This window comes from Lolium perenne, chromosome 2, assembly GCF_019359855.2.
Source record: "Lolium perenne isolate Kyuss_39 chromosome 2, Kyuss_2.0, whole genome shotgun sequence".
Lineage (NCBI taxonomy): Eukaryota > Viridiplantae > Streptophyta > Magnoliopsida > Poales > Poaceae > Lolium > Lolium perenne.
In genome coordinates this window covers 84,202,808-84,218,389 of record NC_067245.2, presented here as the reverse complement: position 1 = coordinate 84,218,389, position 15,582 = coordinate 84,202,808, and the positions used below count along the sequence as shown (strand labels likewise).

Genomic DNA, 15,582 nt, shown 5'->3' with positions numbered 1-15,582 from the left:
AAGTAGAAACCACAAAAGAGGCATCAAACTAAAAAACAAAAGAGGCATCAAACTAAACACCTGACGATATCAGTATCCGGCCGTAAGCTTGACGTCCGCAGTTCAGCGATTGCATTTCCATTACCAACACGAGGAAAACACGCGAGGACGGAAACACTATTGTCGTTGCAACCCCGACCGATCGAGCACCATATATATGTCCGTTCTTCAGGGACCAGGAGGATCAACACATTGTCGCTTCTCGCGACGTTCGCGTGCGTGCTGACACGCTAATGATCCTCAACCGCGTTGCCGGCCGCGTACGTTGGCTGCTAGCCCTCGTGCGGCACGCGCAAGGAGGAAAAAGAGGTTCTGAGACATATATTGGGATGTAATTTTTCTCACGATTATTATAATATATTATATAATTTTTTCGACATCGTATGCAACCAGAAAAGCCTTTTTTATCTTTTTCTAAACTTTTTTTTACAAAAAAAATAGAAATTCAAATTTGCAAAAAATGTTTGAATGCTAGACGAAAGCCCTGTTTAAACCGGAACTAATGTGATCCATTAGTCCCGGTTTCTTTTTAAACCGGGACTAAAACTCCCATGAATGCTAGACGAAAGCCCTGTTTTCTACTAGTGTGTCCCATTTTTTTGTCTATCCATATCAGTTAGAACTAATTTAACTCTCAACCGATCTAGTACTAGCAAAAGAGTTTTCATATTTTAATATGAACGACCGAAATGAGTGAACAAACACAGTATGAATTATGTCTAGACACATTCAAATTCACGAAAACGTAGAACATCTTATAATTCGGAGCGGACTAATACTTGACAACTGCAAACTAAGTCTAACTTGTTCGTTCAACATCGTTGCCTCATTCTGTCTTTTCTTCTCAAAATTATTGCAAAACTACATCATCAACAAACTATTTCATATATTTTTCGGCAGATCAGATTTTATGAAACCACAATTTTTTAATATCTGCATACATTAGCTAGCTTGAAACAACACTGGTGAAGATTATTCCCGAGAATGGGCACAAAGCAAGGAAATGGCTTCTTTGATAGGGAGGATTTCATTTTTTTTCGACAATACATATATTAATAATTTTTCCTGCATTTGTCATCTGATGTAGTACTACTAGATAGAATCCTTATATTTTTTCCTAATTATTAATGGGCACTCTATTTTGGAGAATAAAATAGACCCACCCAAGACCTATTTGATTTGTATATAACATAAGTGTCCTAGTAGACCAACCACAGAGTTGGATAAAAAAATGATTACCTATTTTATTCGGTAAAATTATTGAAACTAAAGCATCAAGGAATATTTTTTTGGTAAATCAAATTTCAAAAGCCACAATTTTTTACAATTGCATACATTAGCTGGCTTGAAACAACACTGGTAAAGAGTATTCTCGAGAATGGCCACAGAGCAACGAAATGGCTCCTTTGATAGTTAGGAGTTTTTTTTCTCGAGAATACATATATTTATGAATTTTTCCTGCATTTTTCATTTAATGTAGTACTAGATAGAATCCTTAGATTTTTTTCTTAATTAGCGCACTCTATTTTGGAGAATAAAATACACCCCCAAGACCTATTTGATTTGTATATAATATATTGGCTTTGTCAAATAAAAGGATATCCTAAATTTATCTAAATCCACATGTATCTAAACACAAACGGAGGGAGTTGCTGTCATAGTAGACCAGCCAGAGTTGGAGAAAAATGATTGCCTATTTAGAGCCCTGTCGTACCAAGCAGCAAGGTTACTCCGCTGATGGGCACGTACCATGGCGAAAAGACTCCACTAGCCCCGTGCCGCCATTCCCACAGAAGCCCATCAGCTCTATTAACAAAAATCCTTGTGACTTTTGCTAGCTTTCCTATCTAACCAAAGGTACTAGCATGTGGCGATTAAATAACACAAGGGTTATCCCTTTCTACAAAGTGATCGACTTTAGAAGAAGCCTTGAAAAGGCCATTGGAAACTTAGGACGGGGGGCATCAATAATCGTATTCCTCCACGGTAATTTTCTGCGTAGCTACATACAAGAAGCTAAGTGAACGATACATGAAAATTTATGAAATGGCTATCTGCCCTTTCCTTTGAGTAAGTGCGGTCAACGAACAACTTACTTGGTACAACCGGTAAGCATAGAAAACTACTAGTAGAGGTGAAAACTACCCTTTGTCCTAAAAAAAAGAGCTTCACTATTGTTATGATATTTGTTTTCCTCACACGCTTATACTTATTTTAGGTCTTTCCACTTGTGATGGTCATAAGAAGATGATTTTTTTTTTCATTCCCCACCTGAATTTCATTCATGATCTAAAACCCCTTTTTAGAGTTCAGAGTTACAAGCTGAGAAATGATCTCGCCATATCATGGCATCCTCTTTGTGCCTAGGGTTTTTAAACCTATGCATCATAAAAAATCATCTTCATAAGAAGATGATGAAGACATACTACAAGCCGCTTATAAAATAAAACATTAAGAGAATGTTAGGGCTCCGGATTTTGAGCTCTAAATGGTGATTGTGGGTTGGGGAAGTGTGTTCTGTGTGCCCCTCGGGCTTAGAGGGATGAGGAGGCAGATCGGCTATACCATGTGGTACTACTAGTTAGACATGCGTTACGTGGCAGATCGATTATCGATAAGGATCTAACAGACGTCAACACTTTGGAGGAGATGGTGAGGAAAGTGGTTAGTAGACATGCAAGAATCAGGAATATAGCGATGATACGTGGGCATAGGGTGGTGGCCGACATCTAAAAAGCACACTATATGGGAAATTGGACCATGATCGATTTGACATGTGTAGTCATTGAAGAGACAGGAGAAGCAAACGGTCTGTAATGATATGTGAAATGGTTGCAGGGGAAGTGGTTAGCACACAAGAAGAGTGAAAGGCGAAGACGGGGACTTACATGCCTAGTGTGGCGTGTCACCATATGTTGTTTTGTGCCATGGTGATTTGGCATATGTGGTAGCTGAGGACATATAAGAAAAGGGCCGACAATGATATATCGGGTGGTGGCGAAAGAAGTGGCTAGTACACACGAAGAGGGAAAGGGGGAGACGAGGACACGTAGAGGCCTGGAGTTGGAGAGGTCCGTCAAAAATGATCAAAATAGTTAGGAGTAGCTGCCTTTGCTTGTGCGGTGAACATTTTGCTGCTTCAATCTGAATGTAAAAGTTGCCCGAACAAAATAGAAAGACGAGATTCCGGTACGAATTTAGACAAATGTACGATAGTTAATATGAAACGGAGAAAGTAATAATGAATTATAGTCACTTAACCGGTGAAAATTGAGCGCGGTCAAAATAGGGTTGCTCATTGTTTAGCCAATATAGGTAGATCTGGCTTGGCCACCAATTTGTTGGGTGGGCCCAAGTTCCAGACTGCATTTCTGATCTTTTGTTGGCTGACTGTAATCCTAATATAGAGAAATAAAATCTCGATATTCCCCCCCGGAAAAAAAAAACGCAGCGTGCAAAACGCTAAAACGAGTAAAGACCAACATCTTTCGCCACCACCACGTATAGGCTGAACGTGTAGGGCCGATGGATTCGATACCGGGACCAGCCACCAGAGCAAAGCTCGACCGAAACCGAGTCGGACCCGCAAACGCGCCAAACTCCAAAACAAACCGAGCCGCCTCGCCTTCGTTCGTCTCCCCAGTGTTGTCGTTCATCACTCCGAGTTTCCCACTACAACAACCCCTGGCCCACCCACTCTCACGCGCGTATAAGTAGCCCTACCGCCGGCACGGGCACACTTCAACTTCGAGACGGACACGGCAGCCTAGCGCCGGAACCGACTCCTGTTGAGAGACCTGCGAAGAAGATAAATAGACACGCGAAAAGCCTCAGCGGCATTCCAGATCAAGACACGATCCACACGCATCAGCAGCAGCCATGAAGTTCGCGTGCTTCGGAGGCGCAGCGGCCGTGGCCGACGAGACGGTGGCGGCGGCTACCCGTCACCGCCGCAGGGGGACCAAGTTCCTCTTCGGCAGCAAGGCTGACAAGTCGACGTCGCAGCAGACCAAGAACAAGGCGACCACGTCGCCTGGCCGCCGCCGGGAGATGACGGACTTCGACATCTACATGGCCGCCGCCGCCGCGAGGAAGTCCTCCGCGCCGTCCACGTCGTCGTCGGCGCTGAGCACCGCGGCGTCGCTCGACTCCGCCTGCACCTCCTCGTCGTCCTCCATATCCTCCTGCTCCCGGTCGTCCTCCTCGTCGTCGCTGTCCTCTCTGGCGGACGCCACGCCTCCTCGGCCTGCCAAGAGGCCGCCGCAGCAGCAGGGCGAGCGGAAGCGGTCGCCCGCGCTGGGCCCGGCGGCCGTGCTCGTGTGCCTCGTCATGATGGTCTTCGGCGGCCGGCTCGTGGCCACGCTGCTCACCGCGGCGGTCCTCGCCTTCTTCCCGCGCCAGTGCCCTGCCCACAGGCCTGCTCCGGCGTCCAGGAGAGAGGCAATCGACGCGACGGCGGTTATCCCTAGTTTCCTCGTCAGGAACCGCAACAAGTACTCATAGATTAAGATTCGTTTACACCTTGCTTGTAAAGAAACCAAGACCACTTTTTGTCCGAAAGCTTATATTCATGTTTGTAAATATACACAGTATAAATTTCGGATTAGACCTTGAACCAGAATACGTTTCAACTTCAAGTACTGTAGTAAAAATATGTGTAGTTCAAATTGCAGCCATTTTGCACTTCTGTATTGCGAGTTCTGGAGTTCTTGTAGATTGACACGGTGGATATTGGCGATGGGAAAGTGAGAGGGACGCGTAACCTTCTTGAAAACGAAATCCTAATTGCGGGCGGCAACTCACTCCATCATGCGTGCTGCATGTGTAGCTAGTGGAAACTAAACTTTGTGCGAATATATATATATCCAATAACGCGACCACTTCTATGCTTGAAGACAAGTGACTTTTAGGAAGATTGCCGATGATTGGTGCCTTTGCAAGGGTACGTGTTGTTAGTGCTTAGTCCTTTTTATGCATGGCCAGTCAAGACACGTGGACAGTGGACTGCAGAGTGAAAGTTCATACACTATCAACCAATTATTAGTGGGGGAGGAGATTTGCTCCTGCATGGTGCGTAACTGTGTGTACATAAATAATGCACATATCCTGTGCACACGGGACGACATTTCGTGCATATTTCTATCGTTAGATTCACTTTGTTTCATGCTTTGAGATCTGTGCTTCAGGTTTCATTATGTTTAGTGAAGTTTCGAAATTTTGAAACGTAATGATATGCAACAAAACTTGTGGATTTCGTGCGCGGGAGGTCCCGTGGACTGTGTACCCCTTTGCTATAGCATAGAGTTCTCCGCCAAGCAAACTATATTCACGACTTATCTTATGATGAGGAAAATATCTTCTTAGACTATTTCATGAGTGCATATCACACGCATAGCTTTAAGCTGAACAAATATCGCCCCCCTGCAAGTTTTGTCATACGCTAGAGAAATCATCCTTCTTTAGTCGATCAAGTTGCACGTTATTAAACACTAGGGTTGTAGAAACATTGTGCGCAAATATAGGTCTACGAAGGTTCGACTGGCCCACTAGAGATGAACAACGAATGTCCCGAGTCTTTTCCTTATTTAGAAATAAGAATGTGAAGTTACTGCATAGACGCTCCTCTATGTCTCAGTATTGGCAAAAGTTAACCCTTTCGGAATTATGAAATGGTTCAAGCCGTTTCAAACAAGTTAATGGTTTATCGTTGAAGATTCAAAAAAACATTTGGAGTAAACATTCAGATTTGAAAAAAAAAGTATTAGTGTCTTTGCAAGGTATTAGAGTATCTCTAGCAGATTCCGTAAATCTGAACCTGTAAACATGTGAGTACTAGGCATGGTAAACACGAATTTTGTTTAAAACGAAATTGGCAAAATATCATGAAAGATAAACTTTTAAAATATCATTGGCGCATGCAACTGAACCATCGGTGCATGCAGAAATTGAAAGGGGGTCGTGTTAGCCATCGGTTCACCGCAAGGTCCGGCCCTCGGCATTCCTAACCGTTCAAACCGACACCTATTTTTAAACGCATCCCCATTTGTCCCGGCCGCGCGCGCCGGCGCCAATCTCTGCCCTCCTCCTCGTCCGTCCGTCTCACCATCGCTTCGCCTCTCTCTGACGCGCCACCGTACGGACCCAGCTGGTTACCTCTCTTCACCGTCGTCGTTCCTCTTCCATTGCTCCTGACACCGGAAGAGGCGGCCTCTCGGCGGTCAGGGAGGAGGCGGCCACCGAGTTAATTCTTAAGATGGGTCTGGAGCTGGATAAAGTCCTGATGCTGCGCGCCACCGTGATCGCCGCCGTCGTTGGTCTCGCCGCCGCCGCCGGATTCATCTCAAGTTGGTCCACGGTCATCCTCGTTATGGCGCTTAATTCCCATCATTAATTTGACCTACGTGATTCAGTTTTCTGGATACGTGGTTTGATCTGTCTGACCGATCTGCCGTTTGGCCGCGTGGATGCAGATGACGCGCTCCACTCCCATGGCGCCGCCGGCCGGAGCTTGCTACAGACCAAGAAGGGTAAGTGCATTCTTTCGCGGTCCTCTCCCTAGTCCTGCGTACATTTCCCGTGCTTGCCATGCTCGTGGATTGTAATTCCCCGATCGATCGCTCTCGCACGCAGATTGCCCGGTGACCTTCGAGGGGGCGAACTACACGCTCATCACGAGCCGGTGCAAGGGTCCGCTGTACCAGCCGGCGCTGTGCTGCTCGGCGCTCGCGGACTTCGCCTGCCCCTACGGCATCTACATCAACGACCAGTCCACAAACTGCGCCGCCACCATGTTCAGCCTGATCCACCTCTACGGCAAGTACCCCTCGGGGCTCTTCGCCAACACCTGCAAGGGGGACAAAGATGGCATCAAATGCCCCGACGACGTACCGCAGGTCCAGCCAGGCCAGGAGGGCACGAACTCCGCCGCCCTCGCTACCGCTGCGCAGGCGGCGCTCGTCGCTGCTGGCGCCGTCGCGTTCTCTCTGTTCATTGTACTGTCCTGATCGGAGCCGGACCGGCGGCTGGTCGCCATGATCAGAAAGCATTCATGTATGTGCTCGCGCGTTCATTCCTATCTGTTGCATGCATGAGTTTGCGGTCATATGTAAATTCTGGATCCTATACAGGGTGCTAATTCACCAATTAACCTTTTGACTTGTTCTTTTAACGCTAGATCAACTTTGTGTGTACATATTAGCATGCAATGGCATCTCTTAAGTGTTCTAGTGCACTAAACTCCTAATTCAAAAATTCAAAGAAAATATACAAATTCAGCATGAAGGAAGTCTTGAATTTTTTCAAAAAAAGATGGCGACACTATGTCAACATTTTCCAGATCCAAATTCTATCGACAATTAAAAACCATAAATCCTACTACTATGAATAGTACCTACTTTATGGTATTGACTCTCTATCCTAATTTCGTATTATTCAGCCTATTTTCTGTTACAACTGGATTTGTCTTTTTACAAGAACGTGGATAAATGATTTATTTTAAATATTCTTGTGTTATGTTTGGAATTTTTAATATTCTTGGATTCTTAATGTTTTGGTATGTTCATTTTCATATGTCACATGCAAAAAAGAATTTCTATGTCAATTGTTTCGTGCTGACTAGCTAGAGAAAAATGAGTACTCTATGAGGAAATGAAGTGGGCTCAAAGAGCCAAGGTAAAGCATTTGCAACAAAGTGGGAACAACACAAAGTACTTCCATTTGGTTACAAACGGGAAAACACCGTAAGAAAAAGATTTTCCAATTAGAACAAGAGGAGGGAATAATTGTGGGGGGAAGACAATCTAAAGGTCTATATTTCTGAATACTACAAAAAAAAAATTGGGGATCCAATGCCAAAAAATTTGCACTGGAAGATTCAGTGGTTAATCAAGATGTACACCGAAACTTTCAGTAGATGATAATGTTAGCATTACTGCTGACAGAGGTTGAGGTTTACAATGCTATTATGCAAATGCAGAGGAACAAATCCCCTGAGCCTGATGGTTTTTCAGCTGAATTCTATCAAGCATGTTGGGGTTTTATCAAATTTGATCTAGTGGACATGTTTGCAAGTTTTCATTATGGAGAGTTACTTTTGTATCATCTTAATTTCGGTTCTATTGTTTTTCTACCAAAAAAAAAAAAAAAACAAAATGATGTCCAGATCCAGCAGTACCGTCCCATTTGTTTGCTTAATGAGAGTTTCAAGATATTCACTAAAGTAGGAACAAGTAGACTGACTATTGTAGCGCCTAAAATTATTGGTCCTACTCAAACTACGTTTATGCCAGGACGCCATATTTTAGAAGGGGTGGCAATTATTTATGAAACCATTCACAAGATTCATAGGAAAAAGTTATATGGTGTCCTACGTGTTAGACTATGTATAGCTTCTGTATACGTGTACGTATTGTACCATTGTAACACACCCATTATATATATAATGTGATAGGCCACCCCTAGAGGGTTGAGCCGGTTCCCCCAATTCTATTGTCTCACATGGTATCAGACTAGTTTTTGGTCCTACGCTTCCGCCACCCTAAACCCTAGCCGCCGCCCACCTCCATCGCCGCCCGATCTTCGCCGCCGCCATGGACAGCGCGGCTACCTCCGGCTCCTCCACCGCGGGCTACCTTCCGGCCTCGCTCGCGGCGCTTCTCTCCCGCCCCGTCGACCCCGCTGCCCTGCAGCAGCCTCCGATCGGGACAAGGAGCGTTGGCTCCTTCTTCTCCAACCCGCATGCGCTCATGGTTGCTACCTCCGGCGCCTCTTCGCCCGCTTCCTCGGCCGCCGCCCTTGGGTCCCTGGCCCTCACGTCGACGGAGGGGTCGCCGGCGGGGACGGTTGGATCCTCCGCCACCGGGCTTGCCTCGGTGCACCCTGCCCTCACGGCGTCCGCGCCTCCGGCAGGGTCCGCATCCTCGACGGCGCTATCGCCGCCTGCGGGTGTCACCTCTGCGCCCCTGCCCGTGCCGCCCGTCTCTGCCCCCATGGCGTACGCGCCCTCGGCAGTCTTCACAACGGGCTCGTTGCCTCCGCCGTTTCACTTTGGCAACCTCATCACCGTCAAGCTGTCGCCAGACAATTACATCTTCTGGCGTGCGCAGGTTCTGCCGCTTCTTGGGAGCCATTACCTGCTCGGCTACGTCGACGGCTCTCTCCCTTGCCCTCCCGTGCTGGTGGACAGCGTGAACGGTCCGGTCTACAATCCGGCGCACCGTGTTTGGATGGGGCAGGATCAGGCGAACCTCTCCTCCATCCAGGGGTCGCTTACCCCGGCTGTTGCCGGGCTCATTGTCTTTGCCAAGACGTCTCACGAGGCATGGACCATCCTTGAGCGTTCCTTCGCGTCGCAGTCGCAGGCTCATGCTAGTGCCGTCCGTCGTCAGCTTGGCGAGTGTGAGAAACTCGACGCCACGGCCACGGAGTACTACAACAAGGTTAAGTCCCTTGCCGACACGCTGGCATCCATCGGCCATCCGCTCACGGACTCCGAGTTCAACTCCTTCATCGTCAATGGTCTTGATGAAGAATATGATGGCCTGGTTGAAATCATCAATGAGCGGGGGCACTCCAATCCTATGATGGCCCATGAGATATACTCCCGCCTTCTTCTTACTGAGCAGCGTGTTGAGGCGCGCCGCGCTAGCCGTGGTCGTGGCTCTCCCTCCGCGCATGCTGCCTACAAGGGCGGCTCTTCCGCATCGGGCGCCCCGACGTCCGGCAAGGGGCCCGCGCCGTCCTCGTCTGCGCCTGCTCCTCCTTCGACGCTGCCTGGCAGTGGGGGGCGGCGGGTCTGCCAGCTCTGCGGTATTGATGGTCATTGGGCGTCCAAGTGCCATCGTCGCTTCCAGAAGAGCTTTCTTGGACTTGGCAATGATGGCCGGGATACGCGCAACAATGCGCGTCAAGCCGCCATGGCTGATCGCCCCGCCCCGCCTTCGAAGTCTCAGGGGCACACTCAGTCCTATTCCGTTGATCCGCATTGGTACATGGATTCTGGGGCAACAGAGCACTTGACGAGTGAGATGGGGAAGCTCCACACCACCGAGCCCTACCATGGGTCGGACAAAGTCCACACCGCCAACGGAGCAGGTATGCACATCTCCCATATTGGTCAAGCATCCCTTCTCACTAGCCATGCAAATAGGAGTCTTCAGCTTCGCAATGTTCTTAGAGTACCATCTGTGACGCGCAATCTTCTTTCAGTTCCTAGACTCACTGTTGACAATAATGTGTTTTGTGAATTTCACCCGTTTGATCTTTTTATTAAGGATCGGGACACGAGGGACGTGCTTCTTAGTGGGCGTCTATGCCAGGGCCTCTATCGTCTGGAGCATCCTGGCGTCTCTCGCGTTTTCAGTGGAGTTCGCGTCTCGCCGTCACAGTGGCATGCTCGTCTTGGTCATCCTGCCACTCCTATTGTTCGCCATGTTTTGCGTCATCAAGAGCTTCCTACCGCACCTAGTAATAAAGATGTAGCAGTGTGTGATGCTTGTCAGCAGGGGAAGAGTCATCAACTTCCTTTTTCGGAGTCTATTAGGGAGGTCAAACATCCTCTAGAGCTTGTATTTTCAGATGTATGGGCCCCTGCCCAAACCTCTGTTAGTGGTCATAATTATTATATCAGTTTCGTTGATGCTTACAGTCGTTTTACTTGGCTTTATCTTATCAAGCGCAAATCTGATGTGTTTGATATTTTTGTTCAGTTTCAAAAACATGTTGAACGCCTTCTCAAGCATAAAATTGTTCATGTTCAGTCTGATTGGGGTGGTGAGTATCGCAACCTCAACTCCTTCTTCCAGTCGCTTGGGATTGCTCATCGTTTAGCATGTCCACATACACATCAGGAGAATGGCTCTGTAGAACGTAAGCATCGTCATATTGTTGAAACTGGTCTTACTCTTTTGGCCCATGCATCGGTTCCCTTTCGGTTTTGGAGTGATGCTTTCACCACTGCATGCTTTCTCATCAACCGTACTCTCACACGTGTTCTTAACATGAAAACTCCTATTGAACTTCTCTTGAATGAACAGCCTGACTATACTTTCTTTAAAGTGTTTGGCTGTGCTTGCTGGCCGCATCTACGCCCATATAATAAACGCAAGCTGGAATTTAGGTCCAAAAAGTGTGTCTTTCTTGGCTATAGTTCCCTTCATAAAGGTTACAAATGTCTTCATGTTCCTACTAATCGTGTCTACATATCTCAGGATGTCGTGTTTGATGAGCGTGTGTTTCCTTTTGCCAAACTTCCTGTCTCCACCGATGAGTCTCCCTCCTTGCATTCATCTTCCATTGCCTCTGACCAATTTGATGATGTTGCATATTCTCCTGTACTATTACCTAACCATGGTGCAGGCACTGGACGTGGAGCTCGTTTGGAAATTCTGGAGGTCCCAGAACCTTCGTCGCCGCTGCCATCCGACGCGCACGTCGATCGTCCTGCGCCCCTGCATGGCCTCGGTCCGAGCGCCCATGCACGCTCGCCCGACCCGCCCGCCACGCCGCGGGCTGCCTCGCCTTCTGGTACTGGGCCGGCCTCGCCCCGGACCTGGCCTGCCCCGCCGAGCCCCACGCCTGCCTCGTCCTCGTCGCCAGCCTCTCCTGGACTGCCTCCTTCGTCGGGCAGTTCACCGCTCGTGACGCCTTTGGCAGATCCTGGCTCAGTCTCTCCGACGCGCCGTGCATCGCCCAGTCCTTCCCCGACTGGGTCACTGTCATCGCCATCATCCAGCCCCTCGCCGGCTGGGCCCTCTCCGTCGACGTCCTCCAGCCCCTCGTCGGCTGCTCCTTCGACATCGACAGCTCCTGTGCTGCGCCCGCATACGCGCAGCCGAAGTGGCATTTTTCGCCCCAAGGAGCGCACTGACGGTACTGTCGCCTGGCATGCTGCGTGTATGGCTGCCGCCATTGCAGATCCGTCCTCCGAGCCCCGCACATACCAGGCTGCTATGAGTATTCCTCATTGGCGAGAGGCTATGGAACAGGAGTATCATGCTCTTCTTCGTAATGAGACATGGACTCTTGTTCCTCCACCACCACGAGTTAATGTCATTGATTCTAAATGGGTCTTCAAGGTGAAGAAGCACTCTAATGGGACTATTGAGCGCTATAAAGCGCGTCTTGTTGCTCGCGGTTTTCGACAGCGTTATGGTCTTGACTATGAAGACACCTTCAGTCCAGTGGTCAAGCCTACCACCATCAGGCTTCTTCTCTCTCTTGCGGTCACTCGAGGTTGGTCTCTTCGGCAGCTTGATATGCAGAATGCCTTTCTTCATGGCTTGTTGGAGGAGGAGGTATATATGCGACAACCACCTGGGTTTTCTGATCCTGATCGTCCTGATCATCTCTGTCGTCTTACTAAAGCACTCTATGGGTTGAAACAAGCTCCTCGGGCCTGGCATGCCCGCCTTGCGACTGCTCTTCGTGCTCATGGTTTTACACCGTCTGCCGCTGACTCCTCATTATTTCTTCTACAGAAGCCTGCAGTCACTATGTACTTGTTGGTGTATGTGGATGATATTATCTTGGTCAGCTCCTCTCAGTTTGCTGCTAATGCTCTTATTCGTTCCCTTGGTGCTGATTTTGCTGTCAAGGACCTTGGGCAACTTCACTATTTTCTTGGAGTGGAGGTTGCTTCTCGCGGTGCTGGACTTGTTATGACACAAAAGAAGTACTCTTTGGACTTATTGCAGCGGGCTGGGATTCTCACATGTAAGCCGACTACTACACCCATGTCTTCCACTGACAAGATTACTGCTGTTGATGGTGAGCTTCTGTCTTCTGAGGATGCGACAGTCTACAGGAGTATTGTTGGTGGTCTCCAGTACTTGACGATCACACGCCCAGATATATCTTATGCTGTCAACAGAGTTTGTCAGTATTTACAGGTGCCTCGAGACACTCATTGGTCTGCTGTCAAGCGCATATTGCGCTATGTTCGACTTACTGTGTCTTATGGCCTTTCTATACGACCGAATCCCTATGGGGTGCTCTCGGCGTATTCTGATGCGGACTGGGCTGGCAGTCCGGATGACAGGCGATCTACGGGGGCTATGCTGTGTTCTTTGACTCTACATTGATCGCCTGGAGTGCTCGGAAACAAGCTACTGTGTCACGTAGCAGTACTGAAGCTGAGTATAAGGCTGTGGCTGATGCTACTGCTGAGATCATTTGGGTACAGTCCTTGCTTCAGGAATTGGGTATATCCCAACCGCAGCCTCCTATCCTTTGGTGTGATAACATCGGTGCTACATACCTCTCTGCAAATCCGGTATTTCATGCCCGAACGAAACACATTGAAGTTGACTATCACTTTGTACGGGAACGTGTGTCACAGAAGCGATTACGGATCAGGTTCATCTCTTCTAAAGATCAACTTGCAGACATCTTCACCAAGCCGTTGCCTCTACCACAGTTCGAGGCCTGTAGGCGCAATCTTACCCTTCTCGATTCTTTAGGAAGTGGCTAAGATTGAGGGAGGGTGTTAGACTATGTATAGCTTCTGTATACGTGTACGTATTGTACCATTGTAACACACCCATTATATATATAATGTGATAGGCCACCCCTAGAGGGTTGAGCCGGTTCCCCCAATTCTATTGTCTCACACTACGTAAAATAGATTTTGAGAAGGCCTACAATAAAGTTAAATGATCATTTCTCCAACAAGCTAAGGTATTGATCCTAAGTGGTGTACCTGGATTGACAGTATTTTAGTGATTTGCAGCACATCAGGTATGTGTATTAGATCTCGGGGCGGTCCATGGTTCTGCAACAGATGCATGTATTGTTTATTACACATGAACTATATGTTATTTCCGAAGTTATAATTTCCAGTAAAGAGCATAGTGTATTTGTCAATTATTGCTAGTATATATAACCGTATTGTATTTGTATAGATATACGGTTGTATATATGTAGTCCTTGTATAATTGTCCGTGTATTGTATGACCCGAACTCTGCCTTGTAACCTCTATATATTGATCCCATATTGATCAATACAGGGCACCACAACGTGTGGTTTCCATAATCTTACATGGTATCAGATGTAAAACCCTACCATGCGCCGCCCATCCTCTTCCGCCACCGCCGAAACCACCAAACCCTAACCCTCGTGCCTCGCTGCCGCTCCTGTCTCCATGACCCTCTCCCACGACGAGGCTGCCAAGGCCCTCAAGGAGCAGGCGGACGCAGACGCTGCCAAGAACAAGATGGCCCTCGCCACCGCCAACAGATCGACCTCACGGGCGTTCTCTCTGACCTCCCTGCATGCCCAAGCCGTCGGCCTGCAATCCATCAAGGGGCACGTCCCCGTCGAGCTCGCGCTTGACACTGGCGTTCACCGCCAGTGGCGCACCTTCTTACGCATCATTGTCCGCAAGTACGCCCTCCTTGATCACCTCGACAACGCCGCCCCCGAGGTGACATCGCCGGAGTGGTCTCTCCTGGATGCCACGGTCTTCTCTTGGCTCTATGGGTCTGTCTCCATCAGCATCCTCGACGCCATCATGACACCGGGCGATGACCCCCTCGCTATCGATATCTGGAACGGCATCAACAGTCTCTTCAACGATCACAAGATCAACCGCCAGCTTCACCTCATGGCCGAGCTTGGCGATGTCAGCATGGGCGAGCTCAGCATGACCGACTATCTGAAGAAGGTCAAGTCTCTCTTTGATGAGCTATCCGATCTTGGTTCCCCCGTCAAAGAGGCCGATATGGTGATCCACTTCCTCAACGGTCTCTCCGAGCAGTACGACTCCGCCGCCAATCTGATCTTGCTCATGCCAGGGATCACGCTCGCGCAGTGCTGCTCTCTCTTGGAACTTCAGGACATGAAGCGCAAGAACCGCGGCGGCCCTCTTCACCAGCCCCGGCGCACCTGTCAGGGGCACCGGGAAGGGCAAGAAAAAGAAGAACATTGCTGCCATTGATGCTGCCAAAGAGGTCACGCCACCCACCGGCCACTGCGCCGCCAGCCGCTCCTCCCGCTCCGGCCTCCGCTTCTCCGACACCCCTGGAACGGTGCCATCCAGATGTGGCCCTATGGCCAAGGGGTCTCCTCGGCCGACCGCCCTTCCACGCCCCTCACCAGCATAGTGTCGCGCCACGCCCCCTCGCTGCATGCCTTCTACGCGCAGGGGCCCTATGGTGTGGCGCCCGTCTCCTACAACTACGGCTACGCAGCCGCGTCGCTGCCCTACGGACTCAGCGCCACCCCTCCGCCATCACCAGGACCATCGACAGCCTCATGGGATCAGGCCGCGTTGATGAACCAGTTCCAACCATGGGCTTGCAAGCACCTACAGAGAATGGATCATGGACACTGGTGGCTCCTCCCACTTCACCTTCGATCCCGTTATGCTCACCTCCGTGTGACCGTGTCCCCTCCTTCTGTCTCCTCTCGTGTTGTCGTCGTAGGTAACGGCTCCTCCCTTACTATCACCGGGACCGGACATGCATGCTTTCCTGTTTCCACTTCATCTCGACCTCTTTACCTCCATAATGTTTTAGTTGCTCCTTTCATAGTCAAGAACCTTTTGT

At 48.9% G+C, this 15,582-nt stretch overlaps 2 protein-coding genes across 2 annotated transcripts; both read left to right on the top strand.

The window, feature by feature from the left end:
• Positions 1–3,774: 3,774 nt before the first annotated feature.
• On the top strand, positions 3,775–4,654 carry LOC127333136 (uncharacterized). Its single transcript, XM_051359445.2, has one exon. The coding sequence runs from the start codon at positions 3,919–3,921 to the stop codon at positions 4,540–4,542; it is 624 nt and encodes a 207-aa protein (XP_051215405.1). The 5' UTR covers positions 3,775–3,918; the 3' UTR covers positions 4,543–4,654.
• Positions 4,655–6,092: 1,438 nt separating this feature from the next.
• LOC127333134 (GPI-anchored protein LLG1) lies at positions 6,093–7,212 on the top strand. Its single transcript, XM_051359443.2, has 3 exons — positions 6,093–6,383; positions 6,510–6,566; positions 6,670–7,212. The coding sequence occupies exons 1-3, from the start codon at positions 6,293–6,295 to the stop codon at positions 7,041–7,043; spliced, it is 522 nt and encodes a 173-aa protein (XP_051215403.1). The 5' UTR covers positions 6,093–6,292; the 3' UTR covers positions 7,044–7,212.
• Positions 7,213–15,582: the final 8,370 nt, after the last annotated feature.